Genomic DNA, 19,834 nt, shown 5'->3' on the forward strand with positions numbered 1-19,834 from the left:
ATTATCCATCTATCTGTCTTTCTATCCATTCATCTATCGATCCATCACATCCATCCATAAATCCATCGATTATCCACCTATCAATCTATCTATCTAGCTAGCTAACTAGCTAGCTATTATTCATCTATCTATCATCCATCTGTCTATATATCTGTTATGCATCTGTTTATTATCCATCTGTCTATAATCTATATATTATGTCTATCTATCTATCTATCTATCTATCTATCTATCCATCAGTCTGTGCTAAACAGAGTGACCAAGGTTGTTATTTTGTAAATCCTCCCTTCCTCCCTTCCTCTCCTTGAAGATGTGAATGCACCTGCGGCGGGGACAAACTATTGCACGTGTTGTTGTGTTGCGCTGCAGGTGTCGGCAGACTGGGAGCGAGCGTCGCTGCAGCTCGGCCAGCAGTACAGCCAGCAGTACAATCAGCCCAGCAGCAAGCCCGGCCCTGCCGCCGCCACTGAGGGAGGAGGAGGAGGAGGAGGAGGAGGAGGAGGAGGCTTCATCAACACCAGCCTGGTCGGCGGGGACGAGGAGTCGCAGGAGTTTGACGACCTCATATTTGCCTTAAAAACTGGTGAGGATGCCATCAGCTTTCATTGATTGCCGCTTGTCGGTCGTCCCATGACATCAAACAGCCCCGAAAAGCCCGACTGGAACTTTCCTCTCGGAGGCCGCGCGGCAACGTGAGCAACACAGTACAGTGAATATTTATACACTCCTCTCTCCTCCAAGAAACTCCTATGTCCAGTACTTTTCCAATGGGGACTAAAATAAAGACCGGGCACGACCCACAACACCGGCACAATCCCACATAATGTGACAACCATGCCGCGTTTTGAAGGAATTAAGGGGAAACCGCGGTGGGGTTTCAAAACAAATACTCATTAAAGCAGCGCAGCACTCGGGGCATAAAGCTCGTGTGTTCCTGTGGATTTACTCACCTTTCTTTTCTCTTCCTTCGTGTACAAATACTCTGTTTTATATTTGCGTGAGCCCTCATTTGTCATGCGTTAATCATCTTGGCAAACAAACCCCAAACTATTCTTCTTAAGTTGTCATCGATGCTGACAAAGCTTTTATTCTGAAGGGTTGCTGATATTTCCACGTCCAGTGCAAACACACATACGCAAATACTCACACACATACAGTACAATGTGCAATACTTATCTGAATGGTTTGGCAGTGATTGAGTGTTCAAGATCAGTGTGGAAACCTTTCAGAAGAAATGTGAGAGATTTGCTCTTCATGTTACGTTTCAAGTGGAATTTTTCCCGATCAGCTTTTTTAATGCTTTTTTTTTTTTTTTTTTTTTTTCAATCCTTGTACAATTAAATAGTGTTTGTCTATGACTTCTATCACCAGTACAGGGAAATAAAGCCCAAACAGGGGTCTTGGAATTTTGCATTGAAAGGTGGTCGAAGTTTCATATGCAGACGTGTTTTTAAGGATGTGCATTGTTCCTGGTTCTGGTTTCACCTTCTGCTGCCATCAGTCTTCCGCCTGAGGCCCAGCGGGGCCGCTGCACCTTGGCCAGCCACATAACTTCATTACCACCTCATTCAAAACACACACACACACACACACACGCTCACACGGGCGCACATCTTGTGTTACTAACCACAGAAGCTCTCCCTCAAGGTGGGACCTTGACTCTCTCTGCGGGACGCTGCCATTGGTTCCGCCAGGCAAAAACAAAACTGTACATATGAGGAAGGAGACGAAGGGGAGGAAGGAGAGGAAGGAGCGAGTCTGTCCGAGTTGCAGAAACTCGCAGGTGTTAACGAGCAAGAGTTTGCCAGAGACGGTAGTGTTACAGCAAGTGGAAAACTGGAACCTGCAATCATGCTGTTAATTGCGTGTTGACAGTGTAAATCAGAGCCCGTGTGTATTTGTCTGCGTGTGTCCCGGCCCACCTCGCTGTAAACAAGTATATCGTTTCTGCAGCCGGACGCTTGTTCCCAGTCCCGTCTTTCTCCTGACCTTTCCCTCCCCTGTTGAGATCTGCTATTGCTCTCTTTGACCTTAGATAACCTCAAGCGAGCCATCCAGGGAGTTCCTTATGAGCAAGTGTTGCACTACGAAGCCATGGCGGCTTTTATTCAGCCTAGCGGTTCACTTTCCAGCAGACTGGAGATGCGATTTTATCTGCACGTGCCCTGCAAAGCGGAACTTCTTACCAAACCAACTCGTGTTAATACCCAGCCAGGAAACTTGCTGCAGAGACGTTTCCCCACTTCAACTTCCCCGCAGTGTGGAAAGTCACGCTGGAACCGAAAGCCCAGTTTAATCTTGTGGCCGCCATTCAGCGGTAGAGATAATTCCCTCATCAGAATGACATAATTGACAGGGGTCAGCGAGTGGCGTCGTAATGAGGGTTTTCACACCCCGCTTGTCAGTGAACTATTAACAGGCACAGGGGTCGGTCGCCCAGCGCCAGTACAGCAGAGTCGGCCGCAGACGCCGTTTTACAGCCTTTACAGCTTTTCTCTTATCGCACGGCCGTGTCAGGAAGAGCCTTGACATGGCCGAGCGCTCCGCAGGTTATGTCACAGGAGTTTTCATCATCTGTCTAATCTGCGGGTTTTACATTCACTGCTTTTAATGCTGGGCGTCTGAGAGCAGCTGCTTGTTTTTTTTTGTTTGTTTTTTTTTAACACTGTTTCTTTTTGCCTTTGCTGTTCCAAAGCTGAGAGTTTTTCAGAGGCAGGATGCAGTGCCATGGATCCATGAGTGAAGATCTGTGTGTTTGTTTTGTTTTTTGTAGTCATTTTTATCGTACTATAAAGGGATAAATGATAGATAGATAGATAGATAGATAGATAGATAGATCTTCAGGAGAAATTTGCATTTACAGCATCTTGAAAAGGTAATTAGCGGAATATAAAAAAAAAAGTTCTGAACTACTGTATAAAAAGAGATAAACGTACGGCATGAAATAAATGATAGGAATAAAAAATAGCATAAAAGAAATCTGGTGCTTCCTGAATATATTTATATATACACTTTATACATACGTATATGTATACACACACCCACAAACGTACACTGTATAAAATACATACATTGCAGTTGTGCATAATGACAGTGTGTTTGTGTCATACAGTTGTGCAGTGGGGTAGTTTGTGATTTAAAAGTGAGAGAGAGAGCTTGTCATTGTGAAAGAGAGAGAGAGATTGTCATTGTGAAAGAGAGAGAGAGATTGCACTCACAACTGCAGCCAATTTCGAGTTGCTGTTTCATTTTGGTGTTTAAAAGAAGTCTCTTTGTTGGAAACATGTGGTTTGCATATTGCACATTGTATATTTTATATTGTATTATACATTTGAGTGTTTGTTGTTTTTGTGAGTTTGTTGTGTCCATTGCTTAAACTGATCATCAAACTTCTTAATACAAAGGACCCTAAGCAGCGACAGAATTGACCTCTACATTATGGAGGATTTGATGTCTGTCCATCATCCAATGGGAGAAGAAGTTTGATGCCTCACTGAGGACGAACGTGTGTCGGACCAAACTGTGACACCCCTTGGTTTCTCTGTGTCTTTCAGGAACCGGCCTTAACGTCAGCGATAACGAGTCCATCCCTGGCAGCCACGACGGGGGCAGCGTGAGAGACTCGCAGATAGTCGAGCTGAGACGGATCCCCATAGCTGACACGCACCTCTAACTGCCCGAGCTCACTCACTCCACATATCTTCTGTTTTTCTGGTCCCCAAAAAAATAAATAAATGTCAACACAGTATTTTTGTATCATAAAATGCTTTTGCACTAAAAACAGCTTTTTGAATAGTATTTTTTCATATAGATGTTTGATACTGTATGTGATTTTTACTGTATATCTGTTTTCTACATATTTAAACATATACATAAATGTTCTACTAAAATGTTTTTTTTAAACTCCTCGATGGAAATGTGTCGTGAATGTATATATTTTTTTTTCTGTAGAAATGAAATAACCAGATGTGCCCCAGTAAACCACTGCTGCTGAGGAAGGGAACTGTGTAACATTGTTAATAAAATGCCATTTATTTTAAATGCGGCTCTGGTGATGGTTTTTCATTCTAAAACCGCTCGTGAATTTTTATGAGGCCTTCGCGTTGCAGTGGCAAGAGGTTGACAGTCAAAGTCTTTGCTGACTTGGAAAATCTTTGGAATCCAGCGTCAACTTGACCCTTTGCATCAGCCTTCAAACTTTGTCCCACCCTTTACTGGCGCTTCTGGACGTGCCGACAACTTGTACACGACTGTGTTACTTTTAGTGCTCTTGAACTACTCGGAAGTTGTGAAGAAAAACATAAAAAATATGAAAAAAAAAAATTAGAAACGGACTAAAAAAAAAAACAAGACTATCAAATCTTGAAACTGCAGCTACAAACCACCTGAGCATTTTCATCTGTATGATTCAGGTTGTGACAGCATCAATAGCTACTACAACCAAAACATAATGTTAAAAGAAAATTGCCACACAATGCTTTTGTCTTAAATTGGATTTTGTATAATGGCAACGTGTGTGAGTATAACGAGAAAAATAAGTTCTTTGTTAAACATGATAAACAACTGAGTAAAGAGATCAGTCAGAGTCTGGGTCTAAACAATCCTGCTTGGTTTTTGACGATATTTAATTTGTGGCTGCTGCTTCTGTCCCAATGAAATGTTGATGTGTTGACAGAAACTGCTGAATTTCACGAGGTTCCAATATCCATCGCAGACCTGCGTTACGACACACGTCTGACTGAGAAGAACCATCTCATGACATAATCAGAGTCAACCTAAAGACGGTGTACCATGTCTTTGGGTGCTGACAGGACAGTCGTTAATAAGATATGAGGAAAGTGAACTTTATCAGCACTGAGCCGATGATGATAAGCACAAACATATCTGCTGCTGAAGGAACGTCACACATTTAGATCAGTCTGCAATCTATGCATTAACCATAGATTGCAGTCAGACAGCTGAGTGGAACTGTACCTGTCAGGTCCACCAGGAGCTGGCAGGTGGAAAGGCAGACAGGCTGCTAAATGAGTAGCTGTTTACAACCCAACTTGAAGGCACTGTGCTCTTCTTTTAGTTTTGAGATATTTCTCCTTTCATTATTATTACTGGTTATCAGCTTTGAAAACCAGGATGAGACCATCAGGTCACAGCCTGGTTAATTCTCAGCTTTTTTTTTATTTACAGACTCCCCGACAAGCGTCTATCCAACAGGCTTGCATCTCTTCTCGACTTCTTTGTTCTTTTCTTCTCCCGAGTGGCAGCGTCACATGGTCCCAGTCTGCATCATGCTGCGTGCTTAACATCAGAGTTCAAGACTGACCTTGCTGCACCCTGAGGCCTTCCTTATCCCCCTGGGTTTATGATTGAGATGAGTTATTCAGCTGCCGGTTCACCGCCGCTCGGATGTTCCGTGTGAAGACGGTCATGCAGTCAGTCCTAAACAACATCATCCAGCATACATTGTTGCTGGACACAAAGAAAGGAGGAAACGAAGCATCCGACCAAAGGCAGATTTAATCACATCTGTCCCGTTCAATCAACTATTAAAGTCTCCGTCTTCTACGGCTAACAGAAAAAGAAGACTTTACATTGTATTGTTTGTATTGCATTGTATTTGCATTATTCTTTCAATTCAATAGTACAGGCGTGGCCTTCCTTCCGTAACCCGATAATGTCACCTTTTCATAGCTTCTCCCAGAGCTCTAATCTCATAGAATGTAGAAAGAGTCTTTTGCCTCTGAGTAAGAATACATTTGGGTTAGTGTTAACTAATCAAAATGTCCCAGTTTGGCACTGAAGCCAGGAAGTAACATTGTTTTCACTTAAAAAAAAAAAAAAAAGATTCAGGGGGTCGAGTGTCGGCTTGGTGTAGAGCAGTGCTGTTGGGATTACTCCATAAAAGTAATCCAATTATTGATACCTCCTTAAAAAGCAATCTAATTACTTCTTTAACTATTTTGTTTCATAAGTAATCAATTACTAATTACTAATTACTTTAGCTTAAAAAAAAAGATCAAGTAACAGTTGAGAACGTCTTGTTTCCTGCACATAAGGCACAACGAAGCACAGTATTCTTTGATTTAGACGAGATGAACTCAAAATAATGTTTGTATTTCCAGCTACAAACGCAATCGCTGTTTTTTCTTTCACCGCCGCCGCCACCGCCGCCATGCTAGTTTTGGTGCGTCGTCGCATATCAATGAGGTTGCATGCACGGCCGCATCGTCAATCAGCGACATCGTTCTTTTTGGTTGTTTTTCTAAATTCTAAAGACATTTTTAGCTTGCAATTTTGCCACTGTAATCCCAGTACATTACTCCGTTACTAAAAAAAAGTAGTTCAATTCCGGTAGTGGATTACTTGGTAATGGATTACTCGCCAACACTGGTGTAGAGTGTAACACACATTGCAATCCTGTTATCTTTGAGACTAACGTGGTCTGTACTGTGCATATTCCAAGGTTCCTGGGTAATTATCTCACAGTGGGGCCACAGTGGCTGAGGTTGGATCGGCCAATCACTCCCTCCGTGTTCATCCTTTAAAGAGAGCATGAACTCTTTGACTTCGCACCCCACGCCAGTGAGCTAGCTCCTCTCTTTTGAACGCACTGGAGTTTGTGATCTGCGCGGCTCGTACGCGTTTGTGAATACGTGTCTTAAGCACACGGCCGTTGTTCCCCCAGAGTCCTGCATCCCCCATGTTCCTATCAGCTGCCTCGGAGACAGGGCAAGGAGAAAGGTCAGCGGGATTGTTACAAAACCAAAAGGGTTAACAGGTCACTCCATACACAAGTGCACACAATGTGCGCACTGAAATTACCTGCCTGCCTTTATGTTCCTCTAAGTACACAGACAATAAGCGCAGTGAGGACAGAGTGCAAATATGTGCCTAAACTCAAGTGTGTGTGTGTGTGTGTGTGTGTGTGTGTGTGTGTGTGTGTGTGTGTGTGTGTGTTATATTATATCGCCCTACATTTTGATACACTGAGATCAGAAAGCGCTTCCCTTCCAGCACCCTGACAAACCAAAGTGAAACGGATCGTCTTCACCACCTCCACAATGTATCTGACATCAGCAGCAGTTCCTGGAGGGGTTTCTGGTGGCTGCAGGCAGCCGTGCCGGAAATGTCGCACTGCCAGAAACCTTTGCCAATGCGTATCTAATTTTGGGTTGTCGGGTAAAGGCTTTGTCTTTCATGAAGATGAGGGTATGGACACAGAGAAATAATAACTTATGTCTTCAGTATCTGGCTTGTAGTGAATGGAAGACCGCAGTTGGGTGCGTGGTGCCTTGTAGGCTGAAAAGAAACCACGTTTTATTGCTGTTCCAATCACATACAATATAATATACAATATACCTCCATCTTGCTGGTACAAGTGGATACTTCTCCCAGTCAGGTGCTCATCCTGCCCTCTGAGGCTGACTCACGGCTGCCTTCATTTCTTGTCCCTTGTCTATAGACGTGGAAGGCATGACAAATCTCCTGCTTTGACAGGAAGCTAAAAACAAGCAAGTGACTGTTTTTTCTGGAGATCAGTGGAGTTTTTCTCAGTAACTGATTGTGTGAGGCGGCTCCTCCGATATGAACCAAAGATATTTGAAAAAGAGTTTAGTACAAAACACTCTGATGCGAAATAGGGAAAGTTGTAACCAGTTAAACGCTTTTAGAATAGAATAGAATAGAAATGTTTATTGTCTAGTCGAGATGTTGAAGATGTGTAGAATTCATCTTTAACTTTAACCGGACCTTAGGGCTACATTCTTATTTATTTCTAGCTGTGATTATTTCCTATTTTAATGCACTTGAAAAGTGTCTTTGAGTTTACTGAAAACACGACACAAATAAAATGTATTATTATTCTATTATTATCAACTAGCTTGATGGTACAAGCATCTGTAGTGACAGTCATACTTTACAAAATACATAGAAATAATAATACATAATTCTTAATAGAGTATGTTCTTGCTGTGGATAGGTAATATTTAGGCACAGGGAAGTTTTCATTCCATCACAATGCCACATTGTAGAATCTTTCATTTTTCCCTCTCTCCTTGCTTGCTTCACACATGATTCATTCAAAGGCAACCCGGTGTCCCTGCAATAACTTATTAATGATAAGACGGGTGCGCTCAGAGTCAAGTGTTGTCACGGTCATTTGAAGCTGCCGACATCCAGGTCAGATATTGCCACCCTTTGACTCTTTCCGTCTCACTGCAAAGGTCAGGCGGATTAAAAAGAGAAGCGCAGCCCGCGGCGACAGAGCAATCAGGATTTTCCTTTCTTTTTCTTTAACCAAAGGCAAAACCATGGTAGACCATTGCAGTAGATGGAAGTTGGCGGGGGTGTCGTGGAGCATCCCTGAATGCCTGGGTCGACAGTAGCGGCGCCCAAAAGAGAACCACACCCACCTTGTCCATGTCATGATTTTGACTCTTTTTTTTTTCTCCCCCCCCCCCCCCCCCACTGCACACGACAGTAGAGACCGTGATAGTGTTGGCTGCAGCCTGTGGCGGTTCTCCGCTTGGCAGTTCTGAGAAGTTGAAAGATAAAACTGTGTGTGGCGGCCTTGCCAGCGTGGCGGAGCGAGGCGCGTTAAGGGCTCGGCCGTGCAAAAGCCAAGAGGAGCAGACATAGCGCGTAGTCTGCAAACGACACTCTATCTTGTCCTCACTATGCCGTCTGCTTGGCAGGAAACGCACAATATTCCCCTCGCTTGCAAGGCGCTGCTCTGTATTTGCCCAGCCGATGTGTCTATCTGCGTAATTGTTGGTTATCTGCGCGCGCCGACCCAAAATGTTCTCAGGGATGCATGTGTTCCCGTTCACACGTGAACACGTGTGCGGATCACATGAATCCCCCCCGCGCCCGCCCGCCCGCCCGCCCGCCTGCCCACCTGCCTGCCCGCCTGCCTGCATGTGAGTGTATTGTATCTATGCCTCGATGTACTTGAAAGCTGACACACTGTGACCCGCTGAGGTTCTATATGTACTAAATATAAACCCAGCAGTCTGAAATACTTGTCACGTTCGAACCCGGGGAGACGTTCGGCTACAAAAACAGGCCTCACAAACAACTTTGTTTTTCATGCCCAAGTTCTTTGTAGGATTCAACCCTGCGTGTATTGTAGTTGCTATGTTTGCACTATTTTTGTTCAAATGAAGGTCAATAGCATACTGGCTAGGGGTGCCACACACGCCACAAGACCATCACAGGAGGTTTTGGATCTCTGTGCGTGATGTAACTAACTATGCGGAACCATAACACAGACAGATTAGTGCAATCTGCCATTTGCAGCCATGATAACGGCAGGTTGTAAATTCTGCGACGCAGAGTCAACGTCCCAGTCGCCTTCTGTGACATATTTACGCGGCGCCCTGATCACTATGCTGATCATCACTGTGATCAGTGCGTCTACTGTCCTCGTATCCATCTTACAGATGCCGTAATTACTGTCAGGAAAAACGATAAGGGCGCCAAATTCGAAAGAGCATTTCAGCAACCAAATTAACGGCAGTTTCCGGCCATTTTCCAACGGTAATCTCAACCTCGTCCTGTTTGCTTCCGTTTCCAGAGAATCGAGACGAATTGCCCCGCGTACCAAATAAACAGCTGCTGCTCGCCGGGTGATCTAACCCAAACGGGGGACGCTGGACTCCACAAATAACACAATCGGAGCACAATGGGCGGATGGGCGGCCTATCTTGCTGACGGCTGTCACTCGGCGGCAGATCAGATCAGATCTGGAGGAAAGGATCGGAACAGAGACGAACGAACGGACTCACAGAGGAAATGGGGAGAAACGTACTGGAGTGTGTGAGTGTGTGAAATGTGACCTCACCGAGGAGACATGTGACCTTTACAGCAAGAAAAAAAAAAAGAGGAAGTGACACATCAGAGAGAGAGAGAAAGTCACTGAATCACGCCGGCTCCCCTGTCGGCGCTCAGCCAGACGCAGCTGGTTGGATCCACTTTTCCCCCTGCGACGACAGCAGCAATCGACAGCAGCGGCGCCGAGGACACGAGGCAGCGTAACTGGACCAAACAGGCTCTGACCGGACTCGGGAACAATATCGCTTATTGTCGTCTGTCCGAAATGTCGAGCGCGAGGCCGTCGGGTTACGGCGGCCCGAAGGCTGCTGGTGCTGGAAGCCCAGCGGTCACGCTGAACAATAGAGTCACTGTGGAGGAGGGCGGGATCACAGATAACAGCAGGAAAGTCGTTTTTTTAATTAAATACGTTGACAAGGTTGGGTAGTTGTCCTCACAAGTGGTCAAAGCACACAACCAGACACAATCTGACCTAAATTGACCAACCAGCTGGTTCTCTATATTATACTGGTGTTAAACTGTTGAAGCTACTTTGAAAAGCCGCTACCAGGTAGTCTTTTTTCGGAGAAAATGAGATCTGTTTACGTGCTGCGTGCTTGGTAGGTCATATAGTTTACTGATGAGCACCTGTTGTTACTCCCTGGCAGGAGTGCGGAGGGGCAACAGAGGGGGCCGCGTGCAGACAGCGCGGTCCTGGCGGCGCTACAGTTAGTTGTTTGCATTTTATTTTTAATGCAATGATCCACTTTAACAAGTCACTCCCATTACTGATGGTGATTATATTAGATTAGGGCTTGCGAGTCTTTGGAACATGATTCTGATCTGAACTAATTTGGAAAGAAAAAAAAAATCTGAACATGAATCCATTTTCTATGAATTTCTGAAACAACACCAAAGCTTGATTGAATTAAGAAATCTACTTGAAATACTTCTTTGTGCCGTTTCTGATGTAGTCTGGCTTTGATCACATGGCCGGTTTCATCAAATGATGGGAATTGTACACAGAGAACCCTAATCCAGCAGCCAGCGCTGCCGTTTCCTCATTCCTCCTTCAAAGTCTTTGGTCAACAAAGGGAAGAAGCCAGGGGACCATGATGCTTTAAGTCAATGGTCCATACGTACTTGGAAATCCAGGGAGCTTAATGCGAAGCACGCAACTGAAAGTCCACTTTGCGTGGCTTCGGTTAATAATAAGTTTTTTCCCGCCCGTATGAACGAGAACACGTGAACGTGTATCCCTGAGGTATAAATACACACATGTTAACCAGAGGGCAGAGGATTACACAGATATGTGTCACACATTCCTCTCTCTCCGCTCAGCTCACCATGACGGAGCGCCTGCATCCCTCGCTGATGCAGCTCCGCTCGTTTATTGAGTCACTTAGATGAAATGAGAGAACTCTTTTGGCTTCTTCTTTTTTTTTTTCTTTTTCTTTTTTTTTTTGGCTGTCGCTCAGAATGATTAAAATGCATCGCAGAACTGGAGCAGACCGGACCAGGCTGCCCTTGTCCCGAAGTGACTTTCCGAAGAAAATGGGTGAACATAAAGACAGTCACAGTCTGCCTATTTCAGATAGGAAAGAAATGACGGAGATGAGGAGGTCAAGGAATGAGGTGAGAAAAGCAGTTGAGAAATGAAAAGGAAAAGGAGTCATAAAATTATTTTACATTGGTAAACAACAGATTGAGGACACTTAAAAAGTTCTAGAAAAGGCATGAGCAAGCTACGGCCCGGGGGCCATATACGGCCCGTTAAGCTTTTTAGTCCGGCCAACTCGAAATTGAAGAAATCATCGTAATAAGAAGTCATAAAATAGTTGTATTTCATCATTTTTTCAGCGTTTTAAGAGTCATTAAGTCAATAAGAGCTAAATACAGTGGGGCTCCTTTTCAATTGACATTGAAGAACATGTTTTCTGCATATCCCATGACATATATTGTTTTTCTCCGATGAAGTGGCTCATCAGAACACCCCATCCATCTGCTGCTTATCTAGCCCCTCTGTCCAATTCTAGAACCCATTGTGCCCCCCCCAGTCAAAAAGTTTGCCCACCCCCTTTCTAGAGAGTAAATCCATCCCTTGCACCATATGGGCATCTCTTCTCAAATCAACTGAAGCTAATATATATATCAACAGCTGGTTGAATAATTAAAAACACCAAGCAGTTCATTCGTCTGTTACGTAACTCAGCTCTCTGCCATGTTCTCGCTTGTCACACGGCCAAACTCAAATCCAATCAGCCTTTCAGCAGCTTCCACTTTGTTATGATTTACATCTTTATGCCTTTCGTCTAATTGTCATTTGGCATTGCTGCTGGACACGAGGTTTGCTTTTAAAGTGTGTGCATGTGCGTGTGCGTGGGTGTGTGATACTGTAAGCCTGGCTCCCTGTCGGGTTCCTCTCTTGCTGAGCCGCCCGCTCATTCTTCTCTGCAGGATTCACTTTCACCGACACCCACTTGGCTTTGCCAACACAACAGCCAAGCCCACGTCGTGTCCATTTCGGTCCCGTCCCGTCCAAGGAGCACGCACTGGCTGGGGGAAAGAGCTGCAAGTCCAGTTTAGACCAGACCACACCAGATAGATGGACGGAAACTTCCAAACATGAGCTCGAGTGGAGCTCTGGCAGAACAGAGGATGCTAAAGTGGTGCCGGGAATGGGCCATGATGCAACTGAGATGTTGATTTAAAAAAAAAAAAGTATATATATATATATATTGAATATATATGTAAATTGAGGCCCATTAATAGCTGACATCTAACAGCTGACTGTTTTTTCTGTGTGAGTTTCCATCTGTACTCAAAAATTTACAAGCAAATTAGAGGTGTCAATATTTATCACTCATCTCTTTAAAACCACAGCGGTGCAGGAGGGCTGTTCTTTTTTAATGTCACTTCATGTCGCAGCTCGCCTGCTTTGAGCTCAACCAAACATAGACAGAACATCACAGTGAGAGCAAATATTAATGTGTGCACTTACTCATCTAGTCAAATAAAGCCTTAATTCGAATAAACGCAGACAACGTTTGGTGGATATGAGGGAATCGGACGGCCAGCGTGAAGGACGTTGCAAGGAGGCTCTTAAATAGGAGGAGGCCTCAGATTAAACAAGTGGAGAGTGAGTGGGACAGCAAACAGAGGGCAGCGGGTGTCCAGAGATGGGGTGAAGGATCGGTCGGGGTGAGGCCGGGGGCTCCAATAACAGTCAGAAGCCAGCTTGGACACAGTTCCCACCAGACAGCCCGCCCTCTGCACACCCGGCTGCACCTGTTGTTTTTCAAAAGCTGGACGCAGCGAGGAGGGGGAGTCGGACAGGGAGACGGACAGGGAGACGGAGGCGAGGCGAGGCGAGGAGAGGAGAGGGGTGTCCAGTGACTCAGGAGATTCTTCTGAGAGGGGGCCGGCCGGGCGGTGGCGGGGTTATAGCTGAGCGGAGCTTTTGCCAAGACAGTGAAGGGTGGTGGCGGTGGGTGGGGTGGGGGGGGTGTTGTGAGTCAGCCGCGGCTAAAAGTGGAAACTGAGCAACGTCTACAGGGGACCGGCAAGGTAAAATAAGACAAGCGGTGAAACAGCAGTCCTCTGCACAGCCCGGCGTACCCTTGGAAATGAACGTAAGGTGACCGAGGACTTTGGGGAGGGAGTTGCATAAAAAGAACATCGCGTTTCACCTTGCGTAATGATGCTCGATTGACCCTCCGGATCTCTTATTTTGCTCATAAGGAGAAGATTTGATAGTGTTGACAGCAGTGACGGCAACTTAAAAGCAAATCCCATAATCCAAAAGCTTGGGTTGAATAAAGCGTTGTATAAAACAAAAATAAAACTTGCTATCCTTCTTTTTGGAAGTTACCATGCATTTAAACTGCCTTCGTTTTAGTTGGCAAATGCTTGCACCCAATTCCATTAACATAAGAGGTACAAAGGCAAACCAATTGCCAGTCATTCTGCAGAAGGATGTATCCACAGTTTTCTGTTAAACCTGTTTTTTGTTAATATTCTGAACAGCTCGGTGTGCACATTAGATATTTGTCACTTTTTTACTTGGGGGGGGGGGGCACAATCATTTCTCAACTCGACAAGGTATTTATTGCAACGTCTCTGCAAAAATATTGCCCACTCTGATCTGGCTCCCTGGGTGACATAACAGGAGTAAGTGTCACTAGAGGATATATCTTCCATTCCTTCCTCTGGAGCTCTCAGAATAGAGCGGCGCTGCTCACCACGCTGAGAAGACGCAGTCACCCACGCTGCATGGTGCACTAAATTCAGCTCTGTTGATACGTGGTGTACATTTGAACCCAGAGGCTGCACACTGGATATGTCAGCTTGACTTTGTTTGCCTCCTGTAGTTTTGTGTCACGCAAACTCCGCCGCCGTAAAAAAAAACAGTTGAATATCTCGATAGCTCAGCACTCTGGCGGCGCTGCTGCGGTTTATGTCAAACACGTGGTAAGGCGAAGAGAGTTAAGATGGAAACTTCAAGCTTTAAATAAAACAATGTGCATGCACCCAATAGTGCAGATGATGAATTATGGGGGGTGGAGGGGAAGAAGGAGAGCAGCAACCGAGAGACAGGGCGAAGGAAGGCATCGTCCAAATGCAACCAGTCTATAAAATGAACTCTGCGTGACTTTTTATTCTCTTGGCCCGGCTCAGGACTGCAATAATACCTCATCACATTGGGCATTCAACACAGACAACACAGCACAACGGCTACAGACGTTGTGTTCCTCCTAAAGCCCGAAATCGGCCGGTGTCACTTTACACAGTTCATTTATATCAGCGACTCTGGACCTGGGCTTTAATCATCATATTAATTAATGGCTCAACATAGTGTTAGGGGATCAGGGTGGCCAAGTTTAGAGCAAACTGCGCTTCTTTTCAGACAGTTAAAATGACACCTAGTACATTCCCCTGTGCCTCCAAGCAGAGACGCCTCCCGATAGCTGCATCTATTTTTGTCCCCTGCGGTGAGAGGCGTGCGCCGTGCAGGTCTTTTCCCGACACAAGCTAAATGGCGAGGCCGTGAACTTGACCCGCAAAATTATTGGCAGCGATGCAAGTGGAGTGTGGTGCGAGCGTGTGCGAGATAGTCGCGTACGGCATGCTGACCATGCTGGGACTTCAATAAGGCAGAGACCAGGGGTGCTGCCATGGGAACATAACACAGTACAAGTCTGGCTATCAACTTACTGTCTACCCTAAACACGGTGGCTCATAACAGCCTACGCAGGCCTGCTGGGTACATTTGAAAAGATTTTTAAATCCGCGCTTTCAATAGGTATTACACTTAGCCTAAAAGTATGTGTTAGTAGACGAGACTTGACTAGAATAGAATGGAGTTATGTATGCCACATTAGGGAAATGTGCATAATTACAGCAACATATAGTACAAAGAGAAGAAAAAAATGTATGTAAGAAATAAAATAAAATATTTATACAGCCACTGACACACAAGGCCATTTTTCTCATAAGTATTTAGTAAACACGGTGTGTATTTACGTCTCACAACTTATATATTTACAAGAAGCAGACCGAGGACGAGCTCACATACGAAGGAATCTGACGTCCGCTTTTCCAGTGCGAATAACTTGGACTCAAGCAGTTTGCTTATGTGCATCAGCTGCTGTTGCGCTGGCCTTCAGCCTTTGCTCAGGACTTTTTGTGCACACATGTTGACAGTCAGTGTGGATTCACAACAGATGGAGATCTGGCTGTACTGTTGCTGCTGCTGCAAGGCGCTAAGCTGCTAACTCAGGTAAGAAGGGAAGTATTTGCGACTTGCTAAGCTGCTAGCTAAGGTAAGAAGTGAAGTATTTGTGACTTGGTAAGCAACTAGCTCAGGTAAGAAGTAAAGTATCTGTGACTTGCTAAGCTACTAGCTAAGGTAAGAAATTAAGTATTTGCGACTTGCGAAGCTACTAGCTAAGGTAAGAAGTGAAGTATTTGTGACTTGGTAAGCTACTAGCTAAGGTTAGAAGTGAAGTATTTGTGACTTGGTAAGCTACTAGCTAAGGTTAGAAGTGACGTATTTGTGACCTGTGAGTCTGCAGTCCTACTTTCCCGGAGAAAGGCAAAAACTTGCAAAATGTTTACAGTGGTTTCAGTGTCGCCTCATTCAGTGCCGCCTCATTCCCTCTGGTGTGTACAACCTCGCTGCACGTTCGACAAAGTGCAGCAAGGCCCAAAGGGGAGCGATGCACGTTAATGATAACCAAACAGTAGCTGGGTTCGTCCACTTGCTGCAGTTATCAGTTGGAGGGGTCACTCGCCTCTGCGTGTGGTCCAACTCAGTGACCTGCATGTGTCTGTGTCAGCTGAATTATTAACTGAACAGTAAGTCACAAGTGTTGTGTTTGGAGATGTTTAAACTTGGGATCGTGCGATGCAAGATCCATTTTAGTGACATTTTCAAACAACAATGTGTCGCCTGTCTGCCAATGAACTCCCAACACATTCTTCTGCTTGCATCCTTTTTTTTCAAAGACTTTCTCCTAAAATGGATGGTTGTGAAGACCACACATTTGAAATCTCAAAAAGGACATGAAATCCCACTGATGGGGATAAAATGTGCTCTAATGATATGTTTATGCAGGCGCCGGCTATGCATTTCCTGCCTACTATAGGTATTCAGTGATGTCGCACTCGGTCCTCTGCACAAATTAACACACTTCATAATACCAACACTGTCAAAACTCCGAAGTAAATGCAGATTTTAAGACATTAGTTAAACAAGTTTGTCCAGTAAACTTTGCATTGTTGCCGTTTCATATACAACACCAACGAGACAACAACAACAAAACAAAGTATTAATTGAAAATAAAAGTAAACAGATTATTTGCATTTGCTTTTGAGAATATGCAACAGCAATACTATAGAACAACTAACGTAATATACAGCAACGAAAGCAGCTTAACCAAGTGAATAATATGACATAAAGAAAACAGACTATGGGTTATAACTTTAGTAAGTAACTTTTCAGAGTGTGTTTAGGCCAGCAGAGGAGGCCGTGCTGGCCCTGACGGCCCCCCCCACTGTGTTTACGCCCACATGATGTAACATCCTCTGTGTGGAATTGTGCCTTCACTACTACTAACCCTATGGTCAATGGGTTGCTCCAATACATTCTGGTTCGCATGAACTCACATTAGTGCAGAGCGAATTCATTTGGCAGTGTGCATGCGTGCATGTGTGGGCGTGCGTGCGTGTGTGACTATTATGTCACAGTGATGATGTGGCACGCGGGGGCCTCAGTTTCCATCCTCTCGGCTGCTGCGGAGAACCCCTGGATCCGAGGGGGCTCCTGGATGGTGGGATTAGCTGTTGAGAGGAAACAGCTGAGGCCTGTGTAGCGTCAGCACTTGCTAATCAACACTCCGTCCACCAGCGCGCAAGCACGTATGCACACCACCACGCTTCTCTATTCCCACCCCTGAATAATCCCTCACCTCATTTTTTTTTTTTTTTTTTTTTTTTTTGGAGCCCCCTGTCCACAGGGGTCAGACACCCACAAAAGGCCTGGGCCCACAAAAGTCAAAAAGGGGCGGTCCGACGAGGAGAGAAGGGGACAAAGGCACGCTGAAGTGCTCGGTCAAAGCTGCTTGTGCTGCTGAGTCATCACGCACACTGGCTTGAACTGAGAATTTCCAAATTTGGACGGAGTTTTGATTTTGTTTTGAAAAGCACGATATAAGCGTCAAACTTTAAAGACAAAACAAAAATACATTTACCGCTGGTTCCGGCGCACCATCAACGATGTTCATGCTTTCTCAGAGATCATTCATTCACACAGTGTGTTCCAACCTCTGGCCCGCATTTCCCTACAAAATCAATTAGTATTAAACCAGGTTGACGTAACGTGCGCATCAACGAGACCGGCCCAATCGATGGGCTGCTTACAAAACAGCATAAATGGGTCAGTCAAGGTAATTGACAGAATGGGAGCAGTCCGTCACGCATTGCGTTAGGTCATTATTTCAACAAGCAGAAAAACAAGATGCTCAAGTTTCACAACAACTCCCATCCTGAAGTATATAGTTACACACATATAAATATATATATATATATATATTTATGTGTTGCTTTTTAAAATAAGATTTTATTCAGCTGGATTAATAAATAGAAAAAAAATGAATAAAATGTGACTGCACTTAAACTGAGCAGGCCATCTTGTCCTGGAATGCAGATGCATTGGAGATCAATAAATCATGTTTGGCTGCGTGTCAACGTGCTGCTCTCGTCCGTAGGCCTCATGTCCTATAAGGTTTCACTTTGACTTTCCAGGAAAAAGCTTGTTTGTCATTTGCTGAACAGTGTATGTTAGACGTTCATGACTGTCCTGTGTAAAAAGAAAAAATCTGTACAACAAACCATGTACATTTTGAAGTATTGTTGCTTTGAGATAAATCTGCTTTTGTGATTTCCTACATTACATATGACAAATTAACTCGAGGTGTTATATGGCTTGAGTCATTTTTGTTGAGATTATCTGATTTTTAAGTGTTATGAAAGAGTTATGCTAAACAATTGCATGTGTGACTTAAATACAGTTAGGTGATGAGTAATGGTTCATAGTTCAACAATAAGAAAGATCTTCTCCTTTCGACTTTTGCCTCAGTCTGACCGAATCATCTAAAAATAATCATCATTTAAAGACCAGTGCTGACTAAAAAAATGAGCAAATATTAATGATAATCTGTGAACGTGTGATTCAAAATTTAAATTAAATCATTGAGAGCAAAACGTTTTCACAGAAATTATTAATAAGAACACCATGTTAAACATGAGCCCAGGGCCCAGCCTGGCACAGTGGCATTAAAGTAGTCATCCCAAGTATCATAAAAGTTTTATGAAAGGTACTACTGTAGTATCCTCCAACTAGTTTTATAGCACTCTTTACTTTTTTTTACTTTACTTTTTACTGGCCAAAGCGACAGTAGGGGCATGAGTGCCTGCCTGCCTACTGGAAAGAGGTTGAGCTCCTCACAGAAAACAACTTACTTTGAGGCCAAGAAGTTTGCAGAGGATTTTAGGAGGAGGAAGGCGGACATCAAACCCTTGTTCATCAGAAGGGTCTGTGCAACAATGGTGTGAGACTTCAGTTTCTCAGTGCTCAGAAGTCATCCAGGTCACCGTAGTCTTCAAAGTGAAGTAGAGGCAAGTGGACTGGCTGACTACAAACCGGTTGCCTTTAATTAACTTGACTTTTGAAACTAATACCCTGCAAAGACTGCGCTTCAAGAGAGAACAGGAAGTAGACTATTGAACAGAAAGTGCAGGCATGTTTCTATAGCTGCTCTATAGAGAACATTGTGACACACTGCATCCGTGTGTGGTGCAGCAGCTGTACACTGACTCTGAGGAAAGCACTCCAGAGGGTGACTGACTCTCATTCCTCCCTGAATGATCTCCACAACAGACAATAAAATCAGTTATAAAACAAGTTGATAAATTGATAAAAAAAAAAAAAAAAATCCTTTCCAATGACATTATATGCTGTAAAGGCAGGAAAAGCATAATTCTGAATAATTCTGAATGTACTCATCCCTCAGGATGAATAAAGTATCTATCTATCAATCTATCAATCTATCTAACAGTGCAAAGTGCAGCAAGGGATTGGTGCATTAATCTACTAGCATTGAAATGGAAGTGTGCCAGAAGATGGATGGATGGATTTATTGTAATATTGTCATGCTGTTTTTAGTATCATAGATCAATGTCAAGGACTGAACTTTTATTTTGTTGTACTTGGACTGGATTTCTATTCTATAAAGTTACTGAAAATACTGATGTACTCTTTTTTTATATGATTTGTTTAGATGACCTGAAAACATTTCAACTTAGCAAAGAGCAGGTAATAATAATATAAGAACTGTATCTGCAGATCTATTCATCAAATATGAATTCATTCAATATGAATGCCGTTTTTCAGACAGTTGTTGTCTGGTATCATTCTGCGAGGTCAGATGCAATTCTCAATCCACCTCCAGGGGCAGTGTTGCATGAG

General features: G+C 44.1%; 1 protein-coding gene and 1 long non-coding RNA gene across 2 annotated transcripts in view; one reads left to right on the forward strand and one right to left on the reverse strand.

Annotated features, from left to right (window-relative positions):
- The window catches only part of adgrv1 (adhesion G protein-coupled receptor V1), a 104,425-nt gene extending 100,384 nt beyond the window's left edge, over positions 1-4,041 (forward strand). Inside the window, exons 94-95 of the mRNA XM_076038989.1 lie at positions 370-583; positions 3,555-4,041. Coding sequence (XP_075895104.1) covers positions 370-583; positions 3,555-3,673 — 333 coding nt within the window. The 3' untranslated portion in view covers positions 3,674-4,041. The remainder of the gene's footprint in view (positions 1-369; positions 584-3,554) is intronic.
- LOC142896955 (uncharacterized) overlaps positions 1-19,834 on the reverse strand; it is a 525,186-nt gene that overhangs the window by 466,744 nt on the left and 38,608 nt on the right. The window lies entirely within an intron of this gene.

The sequence above is a fragment of the Nelusetta ayraudi genome, unplaced genomic scaffold (assembly GCF_046127955.1).
Source record: "Nelusetta ayraudi isolate G7.1 ecotype Tasmania unplaced genomic scaffold, CSIRO-AGI_Nayr_v1 ptg000058l, whole genome shotgun sequence".
NCBI lineage: Eukaryota > Metazoa > Chordata > Actinopteri > Tetraodontiformes > Monacanthidae > Nelusetta > Nelusetta ayraudi.